At 42.3% G+C, this 21,377-nt stretch overlaps 1 protein-coding gene across 1 annotated transcript; it reads right to left on the bottom strand.

Annotated features, from left to right (window-relative positions):
* Nucleotides 1-932: 932 nt before the first annotated feature.
* On the bottom strand, nucleotides 933-18,580 carry LOC135712910 (uncharacterized). The gene is made up of 4 exons (XM_065236007.1): nucleotides 13,541-18,580; nucleotides 2,910-3,530; nucleotides 2,329-2,850; nucleotides 933-1,313 (listed from the first exon to the last, which is right to left on the bottom strand). Exons 1-4 carry the CDS (start codon nucleotides 18,578-18,580, stop codon nucleotides 933-935), a joined length of 6,564 nt encoding a protein of 2,187 aa, XP_065092079.1.
* Between the last annotated feature and the right edge of the window lie 2,797 nt (nucleotides 18,581-21,377).

Below are 21,377 nucleotides of genomic sequence, written 5' to 3'. Positions count from 1 at the left end.
TTGACGCTCGTATATGTCACTTCAGAGCACCTAAATTTACATGAATGTTTCTAAGTGTGTAGCAATTCGACCGAGGGGACGAAAGTAATCCGTTCTACATTTCTTTTAACGAATTTCAATAAAATTTGCTTAATTTTCTCGAATTTTTTTTAGATAAATTCGATTCGCTATAAATAATACACGCGCCTTTCGATTTTATCCGATTTCATCCACTATTCACCATGAATGTGTTAGAATTATCGAGCATTATACTGAAATTATTCTTAGTGTGTAGCGTGATGCGAACTGTCACTTCCTGAGCACCTGCTTTTGTGACTCTGCATCATTGATGCCAGAGTTGGAAATTGATGAATTTGACCTCATTGAGATGCTTGCGTAGTGTTGCTTTATAATAGCCCAGTATTTTTCAATGGGCCTTTGTTCATGTCCTTGGAAACGAAAGTGACCCCGTTGGCTTCGTACCACTCCAGGACAACATTTGAATAGTGGCACGAAGTTAGATCCGGCCAGAAGATCGTAGGGCCCTCGTGTTGCTTCAACAGAGGAAGCAGACGCTTCTGTAGACACTCCTTGAGGTAGATCTCTCCGTTTACAGTCCCGGTAGTCACGAACGCCGCACTCCGTTTGCCACATGAGCAGATCGCTTGCCAAATCATGTATTTCTTGGCAAACTTTGAAAGTTTCTGCTTCCTTACTTCCTCTGGAATATCAAACTTGTGCTGGACGGTGAAGAACAGTAGCCTCGGAAGTATAAGCCGAACGAGGGAATGTGATACACAATGAGAGCGAAAATAAACACGTGTGGTACATACGATTAACAAGTAGAGACTGAATTTATTTGTAAAAATATACACGGTTAAGTTCAACCACCAATTTAACTCTTTGGATTTACCCAGTGAATAGTTTGCTCTTCACACCCCTCCTCAAACAAGTCATGTTTTGATTCCCATGAAGATTCGGTGCTTGGTAAACGGTACCGGCGAAAGGCCCTTGGTGAGTATATCGGCCGGTTGGTCGGCTGTCGGGATGTAGCACAAATTCACCTTACCTTCTTGGACGCACTCCTTGATGAAATGTAATTTAACTTCGGTATGCTTGAGCTTCTTGGACGAGCCATCTGACTCGGCAATGGCGATCGTGGACTGATTGTCTTCAAAGATTTCCGCAGGCTCATGTTCACGAATGTCCAACTCTACGAACAGCTTACTTATCCACAAGACTTCGCAAATACAATCTGCCAATGCATAGCACTCGGCCTCGGTCGAGGAAAGTGCCTGCTTCCTGGTACTCCATGCTGTTGTAGCGCCGTAGATCTGGATCAGGTATCCGGAGACAGAATGCGATCGTTGATGTCAGTGGCCAAATTTGCGTCAGCAAATCCCACTATCTGACGACACGCTCGATTGCTTCTGGTGTACAGCAACCCGTATTCCAGCGTTCCTTTCAAATAGCGAAGCATTCTCCTTGCGTGCTTCCAATGCTCTTCTCCGGAATTACATTGGAACTGGCTAAAGTACGACACGGCTGCACTCCGGTCTGGGCGGGAAGTAACCATCAAATATGTTAAACAACCGATCAGTTCCCGATACGGTTTGCACATATCTTGCTTGGTATCTGCTTTCGTCAGCTGCAAACCCTGTTCCATCGGCGTTGACGACGGCTTACACTCTGTTGAAGAGTACGGCCCCCCGAAGCGTCAACCCTGAGCTGGACCACTCTCGCTCTCATCCACCCATGATCATCACACCATCACCGAAACAAGGACTGGAACGAAAGAGAAGACATTAGGTACAATATCACGATCGCTCTTATCAACCGTTGTGGCGTGATAAGAAGGAAAGCTGATCGTGAGATATTCTCGCACTGGAGGGGAAAACATCGCAGGATTGTCGGCTGCTGAAGGCCTTCGGATGAACTGCCTGGATGTAGGTCGTATCAGTATCGCCTAGGTCACAGTGAAGAACGGGTGCTCGACCTGCACGTCGGAAACCGAATTTTAATGTGTTTAGTATAAGTTCATTTAAGTTAAGAATAAACCCATGTAGTGTCCGTAGAATTAAATGTCGTTGTTTGCGTGTAATAAAGTGTAGAGTTTTTTTTTAATAAGTGCCCTCTGCTTAGCATTTTAAAGAGTGGCCGTTCGGTGAAGAAATTCGATGGCGTTGAAGTTCTGCTACCACGATTGAATGTGGACTATTGCTGCATGCTGCATACCTACTTCCCCTTGTTCGTCGGAAGTCACCTCTACTACTCGATGTTGGTTTGGCTGCCTCGCTCAACGCAGCTATTGAAGGATAATTTGGACCAGTAAACAAGCAGGAACCATACACACTCCTCCATGCCAAAGCGTCTCAGCACAGCATCCACGTACTTCAGCTGACTCAGCTTCATTACACCTTTTTCTCGATCTCTATCAATCCGAAGACCCAGGAACATCTGAGCTTCACCGAGATCCTGCATCTTGAATTCCATTCTCAGCATCCGTTTCACAGTCTTCACTTCGTCTAAATTGTTCACGATGATCAAAACATCGTCCACGTAGAGCAGCAGGTACACTGGACCGGATTTGCCTACTTGAACGTACAGACAGCTATCTTCCTCGCTTCGACGGAAACCACACCGTGAAATGAACTCATTAAAGCGGTCGTTCCACACCGTGGACGCCTGTTTCAATCCGTAAATGGATTTGTTGAGTGTGCATACCTTATCCCCCTCCTCAAATCCCTTTGGTTGACGCATATAGATGTCCTCCGTCAGGATTCCGTTGAGGAAGGCGGACGTCACGTCCATTTGATGGACATCAAGATCGAACTGGTTGGCAAGGGCAAGCATCGATCGAACGGTGGACATCTTAACAACAGGCGCATAAGTTTCAGAAACCCGAAACGCTGTGTGAAGCCTTTAGCGACTAAACGCGCTTTTCGCTTCAGAACGGACCCATCTGGGCCAAACTTGAGTCGGAAAACCCACTTGCAGTCCACTGCCCTGCGCCCAGCCGGTAAGTACACCAGCTGCCAAGTGTTGTTTTCGGCCAGTGAATTCAGCTCCTCATCTATGGCAAGCTTCCACTCCGGCCAATCTTCCAGTTTCTGCAGCTCTTCGATGGTATCCGGAATATTTTCGACGTAGCTTTCAGCGTTAAGCGCATAGGTAATGCACAAGTAATCGTTCAGCTTCGCAGGAGGCTTCCGAACTCGCTCACTGCGACGCAGACCTGCCTCTGCACCACCGTTCCCCTCCTCAGCTGCACCACGATCCTTTTCAAACGACCTATCCTCCGCTTTATCATCAGATTCTTCTTCACCTCCAGGACAGCTCTCCTCTTGTTGGGATTCTTCACGATCAGCAACACTTCTCGATGAAGAAGGTCCAGCCAACTGACCGTGATTCTTACTCCGAACGGGAGCTTCCGGAACCTCAGAACCACAATCGACGATCCGCTGTTTAAGCGCTAACTCCTCCACCACGACATCACGAGCGATGAAAATACGATCCGATCGACTTCCCGTACACACAACCTCACCATTTCGCTTGATCACCGCAGTGTTTTTGGAAAAAAATCACTTCCATACCAAGCTGTCCAACCCGACGGATCGAGAAGAGGTTGTTATTCAAACCCGGAACGAACAAAACGTTATCGACGATGCACTGCAACCGCCGTTTCCCGACACGATATCCACTTTTCCTTTGTGGTGGCTTCGAAGAACTTCACCTGATGCAACCTTTATCATTCCTGGTTCATCTAGCTTCTGCACGTCCCGAAGGTAATCACTCGAACAGATCATGTGATCTGAAGCGCCAATCCACTTGAATTCACTATCATCACTACAAAGCCAGTAAACTAAACATCCGAATCGGCACATGAAGCAGAATTCCGTGGCCAAAGAGCGTGCAAAGCTCTTGTACGACCGTGTTTTGACGAAACACAAGGGCTGCACTTTGATCGATGACGAACCATACGTCAAACTCGATTTAAGCAGCTTCCCGATTAAAAGTTTTACATCGCGACTGGACGTGGGAAGATTCAAGTTCGTGTTTGCCGACAAGTTCACGAAGAAGGCCATGATTTGGTAAATGATTTGCAGTTGTGGCCTGAAAACGGAACCATTCGTCACATCCTCGACGATGACATCCCAAGTTTACATCGAAGAATTGTAACGTTGTGCGTTTATTTCGTTTCAATGTTTAGTTTAGTTTAAAATAACTATGGTTAGTATTTGAACCTTGTAATTAATTAAGAATTTAATGCAATTAAAAAAGAGTGATTCGTTTCCAATGCAATGTAGTAAAAAGTTTCGTGATACGTACAATTGTCGGGATTTTTACGGCAAGATAAAAGTGAGCTTGTATATATGTAGCTTTTATAGCAAGCTAGGAGATGTAGCTTTTGTTTATAGATTGGGAAATACGTGAAAGAGATAGGATTCAAATGAACACCTGAGTAAAATGGCTAAGCCGAACATTGATTTTTCGCGCCATATCCGATCTTTTTATCTTTAAGTAATTCCGTGGTTTCTTGATTTCTTCAAATTCTAGTCTCTGCCATTTCGCTAACGAATCGGGTGGAAAGCAGTGGTGTTTGACGCGGTTTTCAAGTTCGTCAGTCAAGTGTGAACTCAGTGAAATTCGATCAAAAAGATAAAGGTGATTAATTTAAAAGAAGTGTTCGAGCCAGTTTATTAATTCGATAGCTCTTTTTGTGCATTTAGATTTTTCTTGCCTGTAGCGAGTATTTCGCGTTTCAAACCGCTGTGTAGATAGTGTGTCTAAATACAAAAAGGTAATTGTTAATTAATTCTGCAAATTTAAATATTAGATGAGTAATTAAGTGATTTCGCGTTGGACAGCTCGTTCAACGGGCTTTTTTTTTTGTACGAGCTGGAATTTTCGGCGAGTTCGGCTTCCATCGTCGCCGGACCGTCTGGTTTGTCGTGGCGTCAATTTGGCCGCCATTTCCGTCCGTTGGATTCGGAAAAGACACGGGTGCATTGCGAAGGCCCGCCTCTTGTAGATAAACGAAGTGTCGTGAAGTCGCTAGTTTGGTAGAGTCCCCATTGCGTTACAACCTCGGGAACCCGTGACATTCGAGAGCTAAGTACGAAGCCAATTGCGTACCTCGGTTCAGATTTTAACCAAAGAGGAGAAGATTACATTTCATCTCGGGCGGTCATAGCGGAAACATAGTCTCTCTCTCTTCCGCGGAGCGAATCTCCCGGGAAATGCTCGACTCCGTCAATGCTCAGCTCTCTAGAAAGCAAATCGGAAGCCTTGCGTCCAGCCGCCACTACCTCGGCACCTCTAATTTCGCTCATACCGCACACGGGTCACTTTTCGTCGCTGCACGCCATTTCCGAAGCTTGATCGGCGCCATTCCGAGACCACCGCCATCATCACAGGTCGTCGCATTGCACCTGCGAAGGTATGTCCGTACTTTTTTTTTCATGGCCACGAATAGTTTACTTTTTGAACCGAGTTTAGTCCAACCAGAATGAATGTTAAGGAATGATGTGAATATAGATTGAAATTTGAAGTTTTTTCGTTGAGTTACTTATTTTTCTGTCATGGTTTTTTAGTTGACTCGCTCGCCATTGAGTTCTTGGGCTCGTCTTGGATTCGCATCAGACACAATCGGTTTAGCTTGGTTCGTTTTTTGAGATTGCGGGTTTCCCTGATGGTAAATGGATCGGATAAAGGTGTTCTTTCGATAAACACGACCGGTGGTCTCTCGTAAAGGGAGTGGCGCTTAAGCCACCGAGTTTCACTTGAACCTCGAGCATTCTTCGCGAACGGTTACAGAATGCCTGAAAAAGCGTGTATTGCCGTTCATCCGCAAGCATAGGGGTAAAGTCATGTTTTGGCCCGATTTGACCAGCTGCAACTACTCCAAAGTGGTTCCGAAGTGGTATGCTGCCAACAGGATCGATTTGGTCCCCAAGCTTATTAATCCTCCGAATTGCTGGAATTTCGACCAATCGAAAAATACTGGTCAATTTCAAAGCAGCGACTTGGACGAAGCGGCGGGGCAGTTAAAGACATGCAGTAAATGCGGGCAAAATGGAAGACTTTTTAAACTTATTGAATCACGAATTACAGGTCTTTTTGTGCGTACCAATTTACTTTTAGTCAGCCTTTATATTCTACCCAAAATTAAATTTAATTCAGATTCGGTCGAATCTCTCGTTTCTTTTTCGACAACAACAACGAGTGAAAGTGAGAAGTTCAACTCAAAATTAAGTAAAGAACTCATATTTTGGTGAGTATTTTTCTCCGTGTACACGATCTATAATGTATGTCACATGTATGATATATGACGCTCAATTTATGTGCATCATAATAACAGGAATTTCCATTACTTTTTCGAACTGTGTGGCCAAGTAACTCTAACTCGACCGTTTTGCATATATTGTTTGCTAGTTGCTCGTCTGCATGAAATGCAATACAGCTTTACGAGAGTGAATATTTACATTACAATTAAAATTCAGATTTTTTGCTGTTTCTTGTTTCTATACGGCTGATTAATCCATCCTAAATAACCTATTCCGAGAAGGCTTAGGTGGTTTCGTTAGGATTCCCTAAACAAGTGGGTTAATTCCAGGAAGAAACCTTATCGAAACACTGTTCATGGCATTAGATTCCACATAGCAAAAAATTCTGAATTTTAAGTGTGATGTAAAGATTCATTCACGTAAACTTATATTTCATGTCACGCATAGGAGCAACTTGTAAGCAATGTTACTTACAAAAATGGGCTTTTCTATACAATATTTGCAACTTTTCATGAAATTTCTCAGAACTGTACACGATTTATAATCTAATATTATATCATATGTGACGCTCCACTTATGTGCATCATTATGTGAACTGCACAGTACGAAAAGTAATGTAAATTTCTGTTCAATATGATGCACATAAATGGAGCGCCACATATCATATAAGTTAACATTATAAATGGTGTAAAGATCGGAAGTTGCAAATATTGTATAGAAAAGCACATCTTTGTAAACAACATTGCTTACAAGTTACTCCTTTACCTGAAATGAAATATAAGTTTACGTGAACGAATGTTTACATCACAATTAAAATTCCGAATTTTTTGCTGTGCAGGTGAAAGGGTGCTTGTTTTTACATTCATAAAAAGTTAATGTCCATAGAGTTTAGCTTATCAAGAATTTTCAGATCCAGACCAATACAACATTCCATTTTTTTTCACGAAATAATTTGTAATCCAGATTTTTCAATCACTAAACGTATCTTTCCGATGAATTATGTAAATGCTGATTCCATATACATATGCTCCTTCAATCATCCCCATTTAATGCCGCTTGATTTAGAATACCTCGATTATGTTGCTCATTTTACCATCTTCAAAACTCATCAACCACGCGATAGCAGCCTTTCATCATGCTTGAAATTTGATACGGCATTACGATACCTTTCCATCAAAAGCCACCTCCCTTACTACCACCCACGACTGCCGACAAGGGCTGCTGTCCCGGTTACTTGTTCATTTTTTAAACATAGAGCAAGGAAAACGTTTGGAGCCTTGTTTCATTTTCCTGGTATGTTACCCGCTGTGGATCCAATCCGTCCTACGAATGATGTTAGATGTTACACGCATACACAAAAACGTTCCTCCCATGACGCCTTTGAAATATGATTTCCAACGGAACACCTCCGAGGTTGCGCGGCAGGTAAGATGATTGGTAATCGTTTCTCTCCAAGCCATGGCAAGCAATGATCAAAAATGTGATGTAGGTTTCGTAATCCGAACTGAGGTGTGGGTGTCAGACGGGATTTTGGTGTACGGTTTTCGGTTATCGTAAGTGAGCTCAATCAATTTATGATTAGAGAGAATTTATAAATAGTAGAAATATTGCATACGTATACTGTTCATGATGAGAACGGTATATGAATTACTCCGCTGCTTCATTTAACGGATTAATTTAGATTCCATTAAAAAATGGCATATATGTTTTTCATAAGATAAGACTCTCGTAACTCATCAATATTAAATCTGGTCGAAGATATTTTGGGAAGGACATTGTCTCTGCTTCCCTGGATGCAGAACATGATTTATATGCTGAATTGTTGAACTTTTGAAAAGCTACTTCTTCATCGGTTAGAAATACCGCTAGCGTTAGTCATTTTCAGCGAAAAGTTTTCTATGGAAAATCAATAATATAATAAAAATTAGAGTATACGGCAACTACGGTAGAAAATAATAATAGAGGCCCCTCTATTATTTTGCCTGAAAGGAGTTGTAGCGTTTCTGTAGCAAGCATATCGCCGGCTCTCAGCTTAATGTTCTAGATGTTTCATCTTCTTCTTCTTCGAATTTCAAGCTTATTGCTTATCGCATAGTAGCTTATTGCATGCTCTCAACATAGTATTCTAGATGCACTTCCACAGTTTTTATTTGAGAGCTTTGGATGCCTGTACCATTTTTGAATTAGTATAATTGTGTGGCAAGTACAATCATACTCTATGCCCACACTGAGATAATTATCCCTACAAAGTTTATAAACCACATCGTATGAACGCATGCAGATACAAGCCTGAATCAATTTCATAATTATCTTAATATGTTTTCATACTCCATCTATAGTATTCATAATTTGATACAACAAAAGGTATACGAAAAACATTAAAATTTCATAAACACATCGTATGAATTATTTTGGTTCAGCTTACGGCAAAAAATCATACGATGATCGTATGAAATTTATTTAGACAGTGCCATTCAAAACAACAACAAAACACAAGATGGCGGATCCAGCTTCAAGACGTGGCACAAGGTTCCGTAAACCTGTAAGTAAATTTAATTCGTATTGTTTCATTGTAGTTTACAACTTTATTTACGTTTGTAGACAACTACTGCTGCTTCTGCTTTATCGATTTCAATAGCACGTATCTTCCGACCGGATCGCGTAAGTGTCAGATTTATTTTTTTGTTTTTGTTTTGATAATTTAATGCAACAGTAAAATTTTTTTAACAGGAATCGGACACGAGTACAAGCAAAACTACTCGCAAAATCGAAAGTATAAAGTTCTCAGTTGGTTCATTATTTTTACAATACCGAAGGTGATCCAGCCCCGAGCTAAAAGCCTCCCTAATAAAGAAAACCTAACCTAACTTTACAAAAATTGGAACCACCATCAATATCCAAATCAGCTTTTCTTCCTGCCACAGCTTCAATAATTCAACTGGAATCTTTTATTCCAGCTGTGTTGAAAGCAACAGGGTTGACCGCAAATGACGCTAAAGTGCTGCAAAAAAGAAACACACTGAAGTCCTTGGAAAATGTAGGGCAAAACAAACAACAAAATTTCTAAAAAAAAAACTAATCGGTTTCATTTTCAATCGTCAGCTACCACAAATTGACGTACTTGAAAACCGTTTAAGTAAAGCTGCTACTCCAGCTAGCAAAACTGTATCTATTGCTGCAGCTCCACCTTTTACAATAGCATCAGAGTCGACGAGTACAAGTAGCACATGTTGTCACATAAAAGTTGCTGTCACTATTTTGTGACCAAATTATGTGTCGTAAAGTAATTACAGTAGCCATTAAGGCAACAGCAATGCAACCAAACAAGCGCAAGATGTGAGTTGATATGCAACAAATTCAATTTTACAAAACTAGTTACACAGTAGTGACAAAATAACAATATTGGATTACATATACAAATAAGTTAACTTGTAACGTTAAATAACTTTAGTTTAATTTCGACGATGAAAATTGTTTTACAGAGTACTTTTATTGCATAAACATTTTGAGGCGTTTATAAAATTATAAAATCATTAGAGATATTTGTAACGAAAACACGAACCAGAGAAAAAAAATATATACCGTTTCATATTTACGGTGAAGTTGAGAGTTTTAAATTGATAAAATAAATGCGCCATCTTATATTTCAATTGATTTATTACCATATTTTTGATCATATATGATTCGACGAAAAAAATCTTCTGTGTACGCTCAGTTCAAGAGTAACACTTCTAACAAAAAGTTTCATGATATGAAACATTACTTGAGATTATATTGAAAACTCGTTTCTATTAATTTGTCCTTAAAGCTCAGCATTCACTATTGCATCACCATTAATTAAATATTTTACCATTTGGATAAAAAACAGGAACAAACTATTAGATTACGATTGGTGAAACATTTTTGAGCGGCAGTATAGCTTTCATTTGTTCAGATCAAAGAGATTGCATTTGTGTTACCATCTGGAGACATGCGACTATTAGGGTCACGCTGAAACGAAAATGAAACTGTAATGCGGCATACAATAGTTGCCAAGCTACAAATTCGTAAATTTTCGATCGGTATTGTGTGGCAACTCAGTTACAGTTCAACCAATTGATAACATTAGATCGACACAAAAAGGTTACACTGTGTCATCATTGAGACCAGATAAGTCGCATTTTATCTCAACATCGTGACAATCTGACTATGAAGTTACCAATGACCGTTGTGTCACATTAATGTGTCCTATTACTTAGAAAGTCATGAGGTAACTTCATGTTGACTTGATATATAACTGCATATATTTCATGACTACTTTTATGTAATAATTGTGTAACATGTTTCTCTTTATCTCTTATAAAAAGATGTTACAGGTGCTACTTGGGTAGTTACTAGATTGACGCAAAATTTGAAATTTTTGCTCCACAGTGCTCAAACGGTTCCGAATTGGGCCCTCATTAGCCTCCCAAAATTTGAACTCATTTAGTGAGAAACTGACTTGGCACAAACCATTTGAAGTTTATATGGGAATTACTATGAAGAAACTATAATTTCGGTTCATATCTATCTCAAAATTCATCAGTTCCCTCTACTTTAGAAAATGATAGCTGAGTTTGTTGAAAATTTTCTCATCTACAACTTTGTTGAAGACCACTTTTCGATCAAATGTAAGGAGCAAAAATTATTAATCTTTCAAGTCACTGATGTCTTATGATTATGCTCAATCAGCTGTTCAGCAGGCAACATTGGTGTTTATGGTGCGTAGAATAGAGGACAAAAATCATGGCTACTATGTCACACTCCAGAATACAGTGTTGCCCACAAGACAGTTGCTTAATCTTGTCATAAGATTATCAATCTCTTAAACAATTAATAACTATTTAATTTGACGTTTGGCTGAAAAACTATTTTCTGCAAAGTTGTAGCTGATAAAAATTCCCATAAGATTAGCAATAGAATTTGTTCACAGTACAATATTTAAAAAGGCTAGAAGACAATGAACAAAATGTTTTGTTTCCCCATAGTAATTTCCATACAAACTTCACATAGTTTGTGCCAAGTCAGTTTCTCACTAAAAGAGTTCAAGTTTTGGGAGGCTAATCAGGGCCCAATTTGAAACCGTTTGAGCACTGTGGAGCAAAAATTTCAAATTTTGCATCAGTCTAGTAGTTACCACAGTTACAGAAAACACGAGCTGCCTCGGAGTTTCACCATTCGTTTTAGCAACATCGACTGATCGAGTTGCTCCTCCGGTTGAACCAACATCGAAGGCTACTGTAACACCACTGTAACGCTACCACGCGATAACTATTGTCACTTCAATCACCATGTACAATAGGTCTCAATATAATAAATAATTGCTTGGTTTAACGGCTTTCTCAGTCTTAATATCACTCTAGAGACTACGATTTAATCTGCCCGACGCTTCGGTCATAGGTTTTAGTTCATGGTCCATGGCCGAAACGTCGGGCAGATTAAATCGTTGTCGTTAGAGTAAGATTAAGACTTAGAAAGCCGTTAAACTAAGCAAATCGCTCAAGTACTAGGCGGCATCATCACTAATATAGTAATTATTCAACTCAAACTATATTTTTCATTCATATCCTTTATGAGTTTCATACGAAATAACAAATGAAATTGTTCGTAATATCCAATGATAGCTATCGTTCGTTTATATTAAGATTCATAGTTATATGCATGAAAAATCATACGATGGCTGATTGACAAAAAATTGACAGTTCTTCATAGTTCGGTCGTATGAAATTCAACATAAAATCTTGTCGCAAAAAATCATGCGATATTTCTATGAAATTCGTTTGATTAATAATCTCAGTGCAGGGAAGTCGAGAAATTTTCCAACCCCGAAAAATTCCTAGACCGATTATACGCCTTGAGTTGTTACATTCAAAGTGTTTTTATGTTACTTCATAGGTAGTGATGAAAACGTCGCTAGAACTATTCCACAGCCGCAGTCAGTTTATGAGCAACAAGAGGGACGCACATTTTTGCCTGTGGACTTGGAGACATACTTCAAGTCCCCGCGTACATCGTACGGGCTAGGCAAAAATGTGCATCTATCTTGAAAAACTGTTACATTAATGGCCCTTCGCTCATTTTCAACTTCTATTCAATTTTCATACTGCCGTACTCTAACGGAACTATCCACCTACCCTCTTCTAAAGATCATTCTCTAGCTAATAAATCATCACACTAAAGCTTCATGTTAGCATTTCCAACCAACTCTGAAAATCGTTAACTTCGCGTATGAAGTAACATAAAAACACTTTGAATGTAAAATACATTTATTTTCCTTGAGCAATATTAGTTTATGTGCAATTCATTTAAAGGAGTGTGTATAAGTGAAAATTCGGGAAAAGTGTATGTTATCGCAGTAACCTAATTTGCCAACGTATAATTTTAGGTCTCTGGGCGGTAAAGGTTAACTTTTTATGTTCACCTTGCAACGTCGGTACACTGACTTGGATACAACTCACTAGACTACGGCAATGGTTCACTGGTACTGGATTATGGTTCGATGTAAAGAAATAACGCGTTGATTGACGGTTTGAAAGATGTATTTCACTTTTGGAGATAGTTTGTAAACTGATCTTATACTGCACTCCTGGTCCGTTTTTATATCATTTCTCTCCTCATGGGTTCATATGGAAGCCTTTGTGGCTTTTTAAGCTATTGTACAAATTTAAGTTGTTTTTCAACCTTCATCTGTCCCCTAATTTAAGCACAATTATAATCCATTTACATGTGCTCTTCTTCAACTGCCAATTTAATGCACACATCTAAACTTGTCTTCTTTCCTTTTCTAATAACTTGCATGCAAGTTTTGAGTGTTTGACCGGGTGTGAACTCATTGTTAACCCATGTAACTCAGTCGATATTCATCTTATTTTACTAATACTAAACTACTACTACTATTGTAGAGCATATATTGTTGCTGTCAACTCAGCAGAATCAAAACAAATCTAATTTTCTGCTTCTGCAGTCGCTTGGTAGTAAGACTAATTCTAGATAGATTTTTTAGTATTAAGTAATTAATCATTTTAATTCGTTTCAGGTTGAATGCCTATTGGTTGGCCGAAACATGCCGCCCACCAAAATTAATGGTTTTAATTTTCAGGTTTAACTGGCAACTTACTCAAGTTGTGAACGGACTGAACGATTTCACCGTTGGAGGTTTTCACAGTTGCTAGCCGTGGGTTTCCGTCTGGTGCTCCATGAAGATGTTGAATTCTGCCAGTGACCCATCGATTGACTGGCAATTTCTGTTGCCTTACCAGGACCAGATCACCTTCCTCCAGTGTGTTGGTCGTTCGATGCCATTTTCCCTTCAGTTGCAGTTCCGGAATGTACTCCTTGCTCCAACGGTCCCAAAAGTGTTGCCGGAGCTCGTTGACGTAACGAAACCTAACGTCGTATGGCTCGTCAGGACTTGGAAGATAATCCTGTTCGTTGATGGCTGTTAGCGGTCGTCCGATCAAAAAGTGCCCTGGTGTAAGGGGCTGCAGGTCATTCGGGTCGTTCGATGCTGGCGAAATGGGCCGCGAGTTCAAGATACTCTCGATTTCGGCGAGCAACGTTCCGAACTCTTCGAATGTGAGCCGAGCTTTCTGCGTCACAATATTAAGATGATGTTTGGCCGATTTGACTGCTGCCTCCCAAAGTCCTCCCATATGTGGCGAGCCGGGTGGGTTAAAATGCCACTGTGTACCACCCATCGCTAGGAAGTCCGCTACACGATTGTTGTGGTCGGATGAACTGATTTTCCGATACCAATATCGCATTTCGTTGTCTGCTCCCACAAAATTGGTGCCATTGTCGCTGTACATATGCCCACAGTGACCTCGTCTAGCCACAAATCGTCGCATGGCTGCCAAAAATGCTTTCGTGGAGAGCTTGGAGACCGCCTCGAGATGTACTGCTTTGGTCGCGAAGCAAACAAAAATTGCTATGTAGCCTTTGATTGTGGGTGTTCCTCTTGTGCGCTTTTCCACCAGTGTGATTGGCCCTGCGTAGTCCACTCCGCAGTGAAAGAAGGGCGGTGCTGGTGTGACTCTAGTTTCCGGAAGTTGCCCCATGATTTGTTGCAACATGCCACGATTTGGGGCGTTCTTGTGGCATGGGACACATTTCCAGATGGTGTTTCTGGCTAATTTCCTTCCATGTGGAACCCAGAACGTTTCTCTGACTGCGGACAGTAGCGAAGTCGCTCCGAGATGGTGGTTACGAAGGTGTTCGTGGTTGAATATTATGGTCGCTAATCTACTTTCTGCCGGGATGATCAGTGGGTGCTTTGCTGTGTATTCCAGGTTGGATCTGGCGAGCCGGCCGCCCACCCTGAGGAGATTACTTTCGACGAACGGGCTTAGCGGTAGCAGCTTGCTTCGGTCCGGCAACGGTTTGCATTTCTCTAGTGCTGAAATCTCTGCCGCATATGCTTGGTGTTGCGTGTAGCGAATGAGCAACCTTTTTGCTGCATTGATTTCGATGACGGATAACGGTCCGACAGTTCGTTGGGCTCGTTCCAGCTGGCAATTTTCACTGAATCGGATGATCCAAGCTGTCACCCTGAGAAGTTTCGTGTAGGACGAGTATTTGTGGAGTATATCCTCGATGACGTCCCTATATGTCATGAGGTATGCCAGGATGGGCTGTTGACGCCTGACTTCGGTGTTGATGACTTCTTCTTCTTTGCGTGTTGGATTCGGTATAGGTGCCTCCGTGGTAGTGCTAGGTTCCCAATCTGGTCCGTGCCACCACAGCTTCGACAAGGCAAGCACACACGGTGCTACCCCATGCGTGAGGAGATCCGCCGGGTTCTGTTTCGTGGGAACGTGTCTCCAATCCGAGGCCGGGATGATCGTATTGATGGTTGCTACCCGGTTGGAGACGTATATTTTCCACCGGGCTGGGTCTCCTGCAATCCAGGCTAGCGTCGTGGTTGAGTCGCTGAATGCCAGGGTTTGATGAATCGGAATCCGAAGGGTGGACTTCATGGCCTTGATTAGCTCCGCGAGCAAGGTTGCTGCACACAGCTTCAATCGAGGTAGCGACGGTCTGTTGATGGGCGCCACGCGCGATTTGGACCCAAGTAGGTGCGAACTGATATCACCGTTTTCGTCGATCGCTCGTAAGTATACAGCTGCTCCATATACTTCGAGTGAGGCGTCACAAAACCCGTGGAGATGATATTGTACAGGCTGTGGAACGCTTATACACCGCCGTGGGACCTTTATTTGCCAGACATTTCGTAGATGCACCAAGTATATACGCCACCGGTGGTTGAACTGATTTGGCAGCGGCTCAGACCAATCAGTTTGAATTTTCCACAACTCCTGCATCATCATTTTTGCAATCACCACTATTGGTCCGATGAGTCCAAGAGGGTCGAAGATCTTGGCGATGGTGGATAGTACTTCTCGCTTTGTGAAGCACTCCTTGATGGGATCATCGGATGCCTTGAAGGTGAAGAGATCTTCCCGATGTTGCCATTGGACGCCGAGTGTCTTGATGGTCTCCTGACTGTCTACCGTGTGAACTACGCTGACTGCTCTGTCTTCTGGCGGTATATCGTCTAGCACTTCCCTGTCGTTGGACGCCCACTTTCGGATCTCAAATCCTCCTCGCTTCATCATTTCAGTAATCTGCTGACGTTTTTGCTTGGCTTCCTCGCGTGTTGCCGCACCGGTGAGTAGATCATCAACATAGAAATCTTTGATTGCTTCCTTGGCCAGCGGGAATTCGGTGCCTTCGTCCTCTCCTAGCTGATTTAACGTTCTGGTTGCCAAGAAAGGAGCACAGGACATGCCAAACGTGACGGTGTTTAGCCCGTATTCCGCCATAGGTTGTCCGAATTCTTGCCATAGTATGCGGATTCGTTCACTGTCTTCCTCGGTCACCTTCACTTGAAGAAACATCTTCGTAAGGTCTGCGGTGAGTACGACCGGATACAATCGAAAGTTCATCAGGAGGTTATACAACGTATCCTGCACGATGGGTCCGGTCGCCAACAGGTCGTTGAGCGACAGTCCGTTCGACGATTTTTTTGCTGCATTGAACACCACTCGAAGCTTCGTAGTGGAGCTTTCAGCCTTGATGACGCCGTGATGCGCCAGATAAATGATCTTCGGGTGATTTGGATCGGGTGCAATTCTCGTGATGTGGTTGTTTTCCAGGAACTCTTCCACGTACTTGTGGTAGAGCACGTACTTTTCCGGATCCCGCTGCAGTTGCCGTTGCATTGCCGTAAACTGTGCCAACACGGAGTAGCCGGTTTCTCCTATCGCTGTAGGATCGCGGATGAACGGCAGTTTCACTATGTAGCGTCCGCTGGCATCGCGCACCGTAGTCTGAGTGTAGAGCTCTTCGCAGAACTGCTCCTCCTTCGTTAGATGCTGACTGGGCTTGAAATCTTCGATCTCCCAGAACTTAGAGACTAGCTGGCTCAACGAAGGTTCGTCCTCGGGGTCAACATGCGACACGAAGCACAGTGGAGCTTGTAATGCGGAGTTTTTTGACTCGTATAAACCAGCTACCACCCAGCCTAAAGCCGTTTCTTGTAGCACTGGCTTGGCAGGTCCCAGCGACATGCGATCGGAATGCAGAAGGTTGTAAAACACGCTGGCCCCAAGTAGTAGATCCACTTCGCCGGGAATGTTGAATCGATCGTCTGCTAGCGGCTTGCTGGGATGAAGTTCCCAGTCGGAAATGTCAGCGAATTGGTGTGGAATCGGATCATATATTTTTGGCAGCACTGCACAGTCTATACGGACCTCATAATCCGAAGTTCTCGATTGTATGTCGACTTCGATGGCCTCGGTGATCTTCGTTGTCAACCCAGAAATTCCTTTGAGCGGCAGGTTGATTCGGTGCGTTTTCAGTCCCAGCCTCTTTGACAGCTTGGCCGTGATGAAGTTGGCTTGTGACGCGGAATCTAACAATGCGCGGGCGCTGTGTTGCTGCCCACTGGAATCGACGAGATTGACTACTGCAGTTGCGAGGAATACCGACGTGAAGCAATCACCGTAGGAAAGTTGATTGATAACTCCGAACGAGAGCTGACTACCCTTCGCCGGAACGGAGTCCAACGACGGTCCTTCGTGGAGCAGAGTGTGATGACGTTGCTTGCACTTGCGACAATCCCCAGCGGTACAAGACGCTTTACCGTGGGATGCACACAAACAGTTCTTGCAAAGACCCAGCTGATTAACCAAACGGATTCGCTCGGCAACTGGGATTTCCTGGAACCTTTTGCAGTAGTATAGCCGGTGCGGAGCTTCGTTGCAGACAGAGCACTTGGATGGATTTTTAGCTTGTTCGTTGGTGGTGACGAAACTTGAACTTCGTGGTTGCGGTCTTATTACATGCCTCATAGTTGACTTTGGAGTCTGAGTTTGGGCGGTTTCCAGCGAATAAGTCCGTTGTTCGAGAAATTCTAAGAAATCCTCGAATTTGGGTGGATCCTGGTTCGTGGCGAACTTGTCTGACCACTGCTGTCTGGTTTCCGAATCCACCTTTGCCAGGAGAAGGTAGACTAGCCAACAGTCTCGGTCCTCTCGTTCAATAGCCTGCAAAGCTCGCTTGACATCGTCGGCGGTTTCGTGGAGCTTGCGTAGACCGGAAACTGACGGCACGGTGGTACTCGGAATCTCGCAGAACCGTTGGATATGGTGATTTACGATTTGGTCCTTCCGATCGAAGCGTTTCTTGAGAATGTCCAAGGCTCCTTCATACGCGTTGTCCTCGACCTTGATGTACTTTAGAAGGGCGGCTGCTCTTCCCGTTGTGTAGGTTTTCAGATAGAACAACCGTTGAGCGTTCGTCAGACGAGGATTGTTGTGTACGGAGCTGATGAACAAATCGTAGAATGAATTCCACTCCCCGTAGTCTCCCGAGAATGTGGGAAGTATTCCTTTCGGGAGGTGTAGCTCGGGGGGAACTAGCGTAGCAGTTGATCCTGCTGCGGGAATAATGCTCTGTCCGGGAACCAACGGTGGAGTTGGATTGTCTCGGATGGCCACCGTTCGTACGGTCTGGTTGATCGATGCCTTTAGCGAAAGGTAGCGCCTTTCCAGAGCCGCTTCCTCGTCGAGATGAGGCTCGATGGATTCGGTATCCGTGCACAGATCCAGAATACCGCTATGCACTTCACGGAAATCCTGCCAAAGTAGGTGCAGGTGGTCGAGTTCGGCATTGAGGTCGTCGATGGAGACCGCTCCGGCATCGAACTTGCTGACCCTATAAGCCGAGCGTTTCAGCTTCCCATCTACCGCAGATCGTCGTAGCTTCAGTTGGTCCATGGTGTACGAGGTGGACATCCTGTCTACAGCGCCAAATGTTATCGCAGTAACCTAATTTGCCAACGTATAATTTTAGGTCTCTGGGCGGTAAAGGTTAACTTTTTATGTTCACCTTGCAACGTCGGTACACTGACTTGGATACAACTCACTAGACTACGGCAATGGTTCACTGGTACTGGATTATGGTTCGATGTAAAGAAATAACGCGTTGATTGACGGTTTGAAAGATGTATTTCACTTTTGGAGATAGTTTGTAAACTGATCTTATACTGCACTCCTGGTCCGTTTTTATATCATTTCTCTCCTCATGGGTTCATATGGAAGCCTTTGTGGCTTTTTAAGCTATTGTACAAATTTAAGTTGTTTTTCAACCTTCATCTGTCCCCTAATTTAAGCACAATTATAATCCATTTACATGTGCTCTTCTTCAACTGCCAATTTAATGCACACATCTAAACTTGTCTTCTTTCCTTTTCTAATAACTTGCATGCAAGTTTTGAGTGTTTGACCGGGTGTGAACTCATTGTTAACCCATGTAACTCAGTCGATATTCATCTTATTTTACTAATACTAAACTACTACTACTATTGTAGAGCATATATTGTTGCTGTCAACTCAGCAGAATCAAAACAAATCTAATTTTCTGCTTCTGCAGTCGCTTGGTAGTAAGACTAATTCTAGATAGATTTTTTAGTATTAAGTAATTAATCATTTTAATTCGTTTCAGGTTGAATGCCTATTGGTTGGCCGAAACAGTGTATCTTTCCGGGATTTTGCGCAAGAGGCCTAGAGTCTCAGATTTTTTTCATTCCAGACTGTTTGATATTACATTTTACGTACCGTAAAACGGGATATCTTTAATAATGTCGTTAACTTTGATAGTAGAATATAATGATTGAATGTGCATTTTCCAAATAGCTGAAGCAAAAAAAACAAGTTTCTTGTTTTTGCCTGACACTCAAAAAATCATTTATTAAATGTATTTACAATACATCCAACACAAATTCAATGTTGTCTTCTTATTATTTATGATGTTTCTGATTAAAAACTCATTCAAAGTTTCATAACGCTTTAACTAAATTGTTCAAGGTTCATGCATGTTTTTCTACATTATTCGAATCTTATCAAATTAACCCCTAAACAAAAACGGATATTCGGTCACAAGTCAAAAAATAATGCAAATCCAATAATTTCCGTTGAACATATTACTAACGAATTGACACAGGGATCCTCAGTACTTTTTTGAATAAAATAATATTTGAAAAGCATTAATTGTTGTTAAATATATTTAGAGGGAGCATCAGGAAAAGGGAAGGTGGCTGAAATTTTCAAAACCATCAAACTATCGAAGTTCCCGAAAAAATATCTCGTCTGGCAGGCCATATGCACGTGTGGTCTAAAAAGCGACATTTTCATTACTACGGGCACCATCAATCAAGAGATATACGTCCAGGAGTGCCTGGAAAAGTGGCTTCTACCATTCCTAAAGCAACATAATAGACCTGTGCTGTTCTGGCTGGACTTGGCGAGCTGCCACTATGGGAATAAGGCGATCGAGTGGTACTATGCGAATAACATGGTTGTGGTACCCAAAGACCACAACCCTCCCAACAGCCCAGAACTCCGCCCTATCGAACAGTTTTGGATCTTGGTGAAACGGAATCTAAAAACTAATAAATCCATGGAAAACGAGCTGCACTTTAAATCTAACTGGCGTTCGACGGTGAATAAGGTCGATGAGACCACTGTGCAAAATTTAATGGAAGGGGTTAAGCGGAAGGCACGGCAGTTAGCATTTGGCAAACTAAAAGAATAAACGAACAATTTTTTAGCGTTCCAGTCTTTAAACAAAAATCTATTCAATTTACCCCGTTTTACGGTATTACAATAGTTTTCTATACATTTACTCAAATTTGAAGCAGAACAGGAGCAATATCGTGCCTGTGCCGTCTAGACTATCTGAGAAGCTCTGCAATAATCAAATTGATTCACATTGCACTGCTGAAGCATATTCGTCTACCTCCTGTCCTAATCAATTATTCTTAATACAAGTCTGATCACCCATCTCCCGTCATTGAAGTTTAAATTTTACACCAAGAGAAACGTTGCATCGAACAAAGAATAGAAAGACCCTTTATCGTATCTCTCGTCTCGTATCTGGCAGATATGTCAATGCCCATACGGCTTAACGAGTGCTACGATATCATTAAGTGAACCTTCTTCTACATCGTTCAACGTTGCATGCACTTTTTTCAGCGCTGATATTTTTCGATCTATTTCTCTTCCACTGGCATTTTTTCCTGCATCACATCGAGTTTGCGAACCATATCCCTACGAATGAAAAATGCTGGGCTTTCAAAAAATTGACAGCGCAGAAAATTTTCATTTGATACTGTTCTCCATAAAATTCTTCGACCAAGCTGGAAAGACCTATCCTAGTGAACTATGCACAGCAAGTTTACGATATCAACTCTCGCTATTGAGATTTGATTGAGTGTGCTTCCTTGAGAATAGCAGGCAGCGCAAAATTATACATCGCAAAATTGATCTGCCATCGACTACATCTACCTATACCAATGCAAGTGTACTTCTTATTTCATAATATCATCAAAAGAACCCAGAAAAGTGCACTATCCCAGGACCTCTTTTGAAGTCGTTATTACATTTTGAGGAGACCTGAAAAATAATTTCGGGTTCCAGAAAGAGCTACTCGAAAATTCCTATTGCGTTTGCTCGGTAAAACTTTCTGTCCAAAGTAGAAAGGAAATAATTCTGTTTCTGCTCCATTGTCTCTAGCCGGAAAACACTTTTCCTC

The sequence above is a fragment of the Ochlerotatus camptorhynchus genome, unplaced genomic scaffold (genome assembly GCF_037179485.1).
Source record: "Ochlerotatus camptorhynchus isolate MF236.1 unplaced genomic scaffold, CSIRO-AGI_Acam_v1.1 ptg000516l, whole genome shotgun sequence".
Taxonomy (NCBI): Eukaryota; Metazoa; Arthropoda; class Insecta; order Diptera; family Culicidae; genus Ochlerotatus; species Ochlerotatus camptorhynchus.
This window is presented reverse-complemented; position numbering and strand designations above follow the sequence as displayed.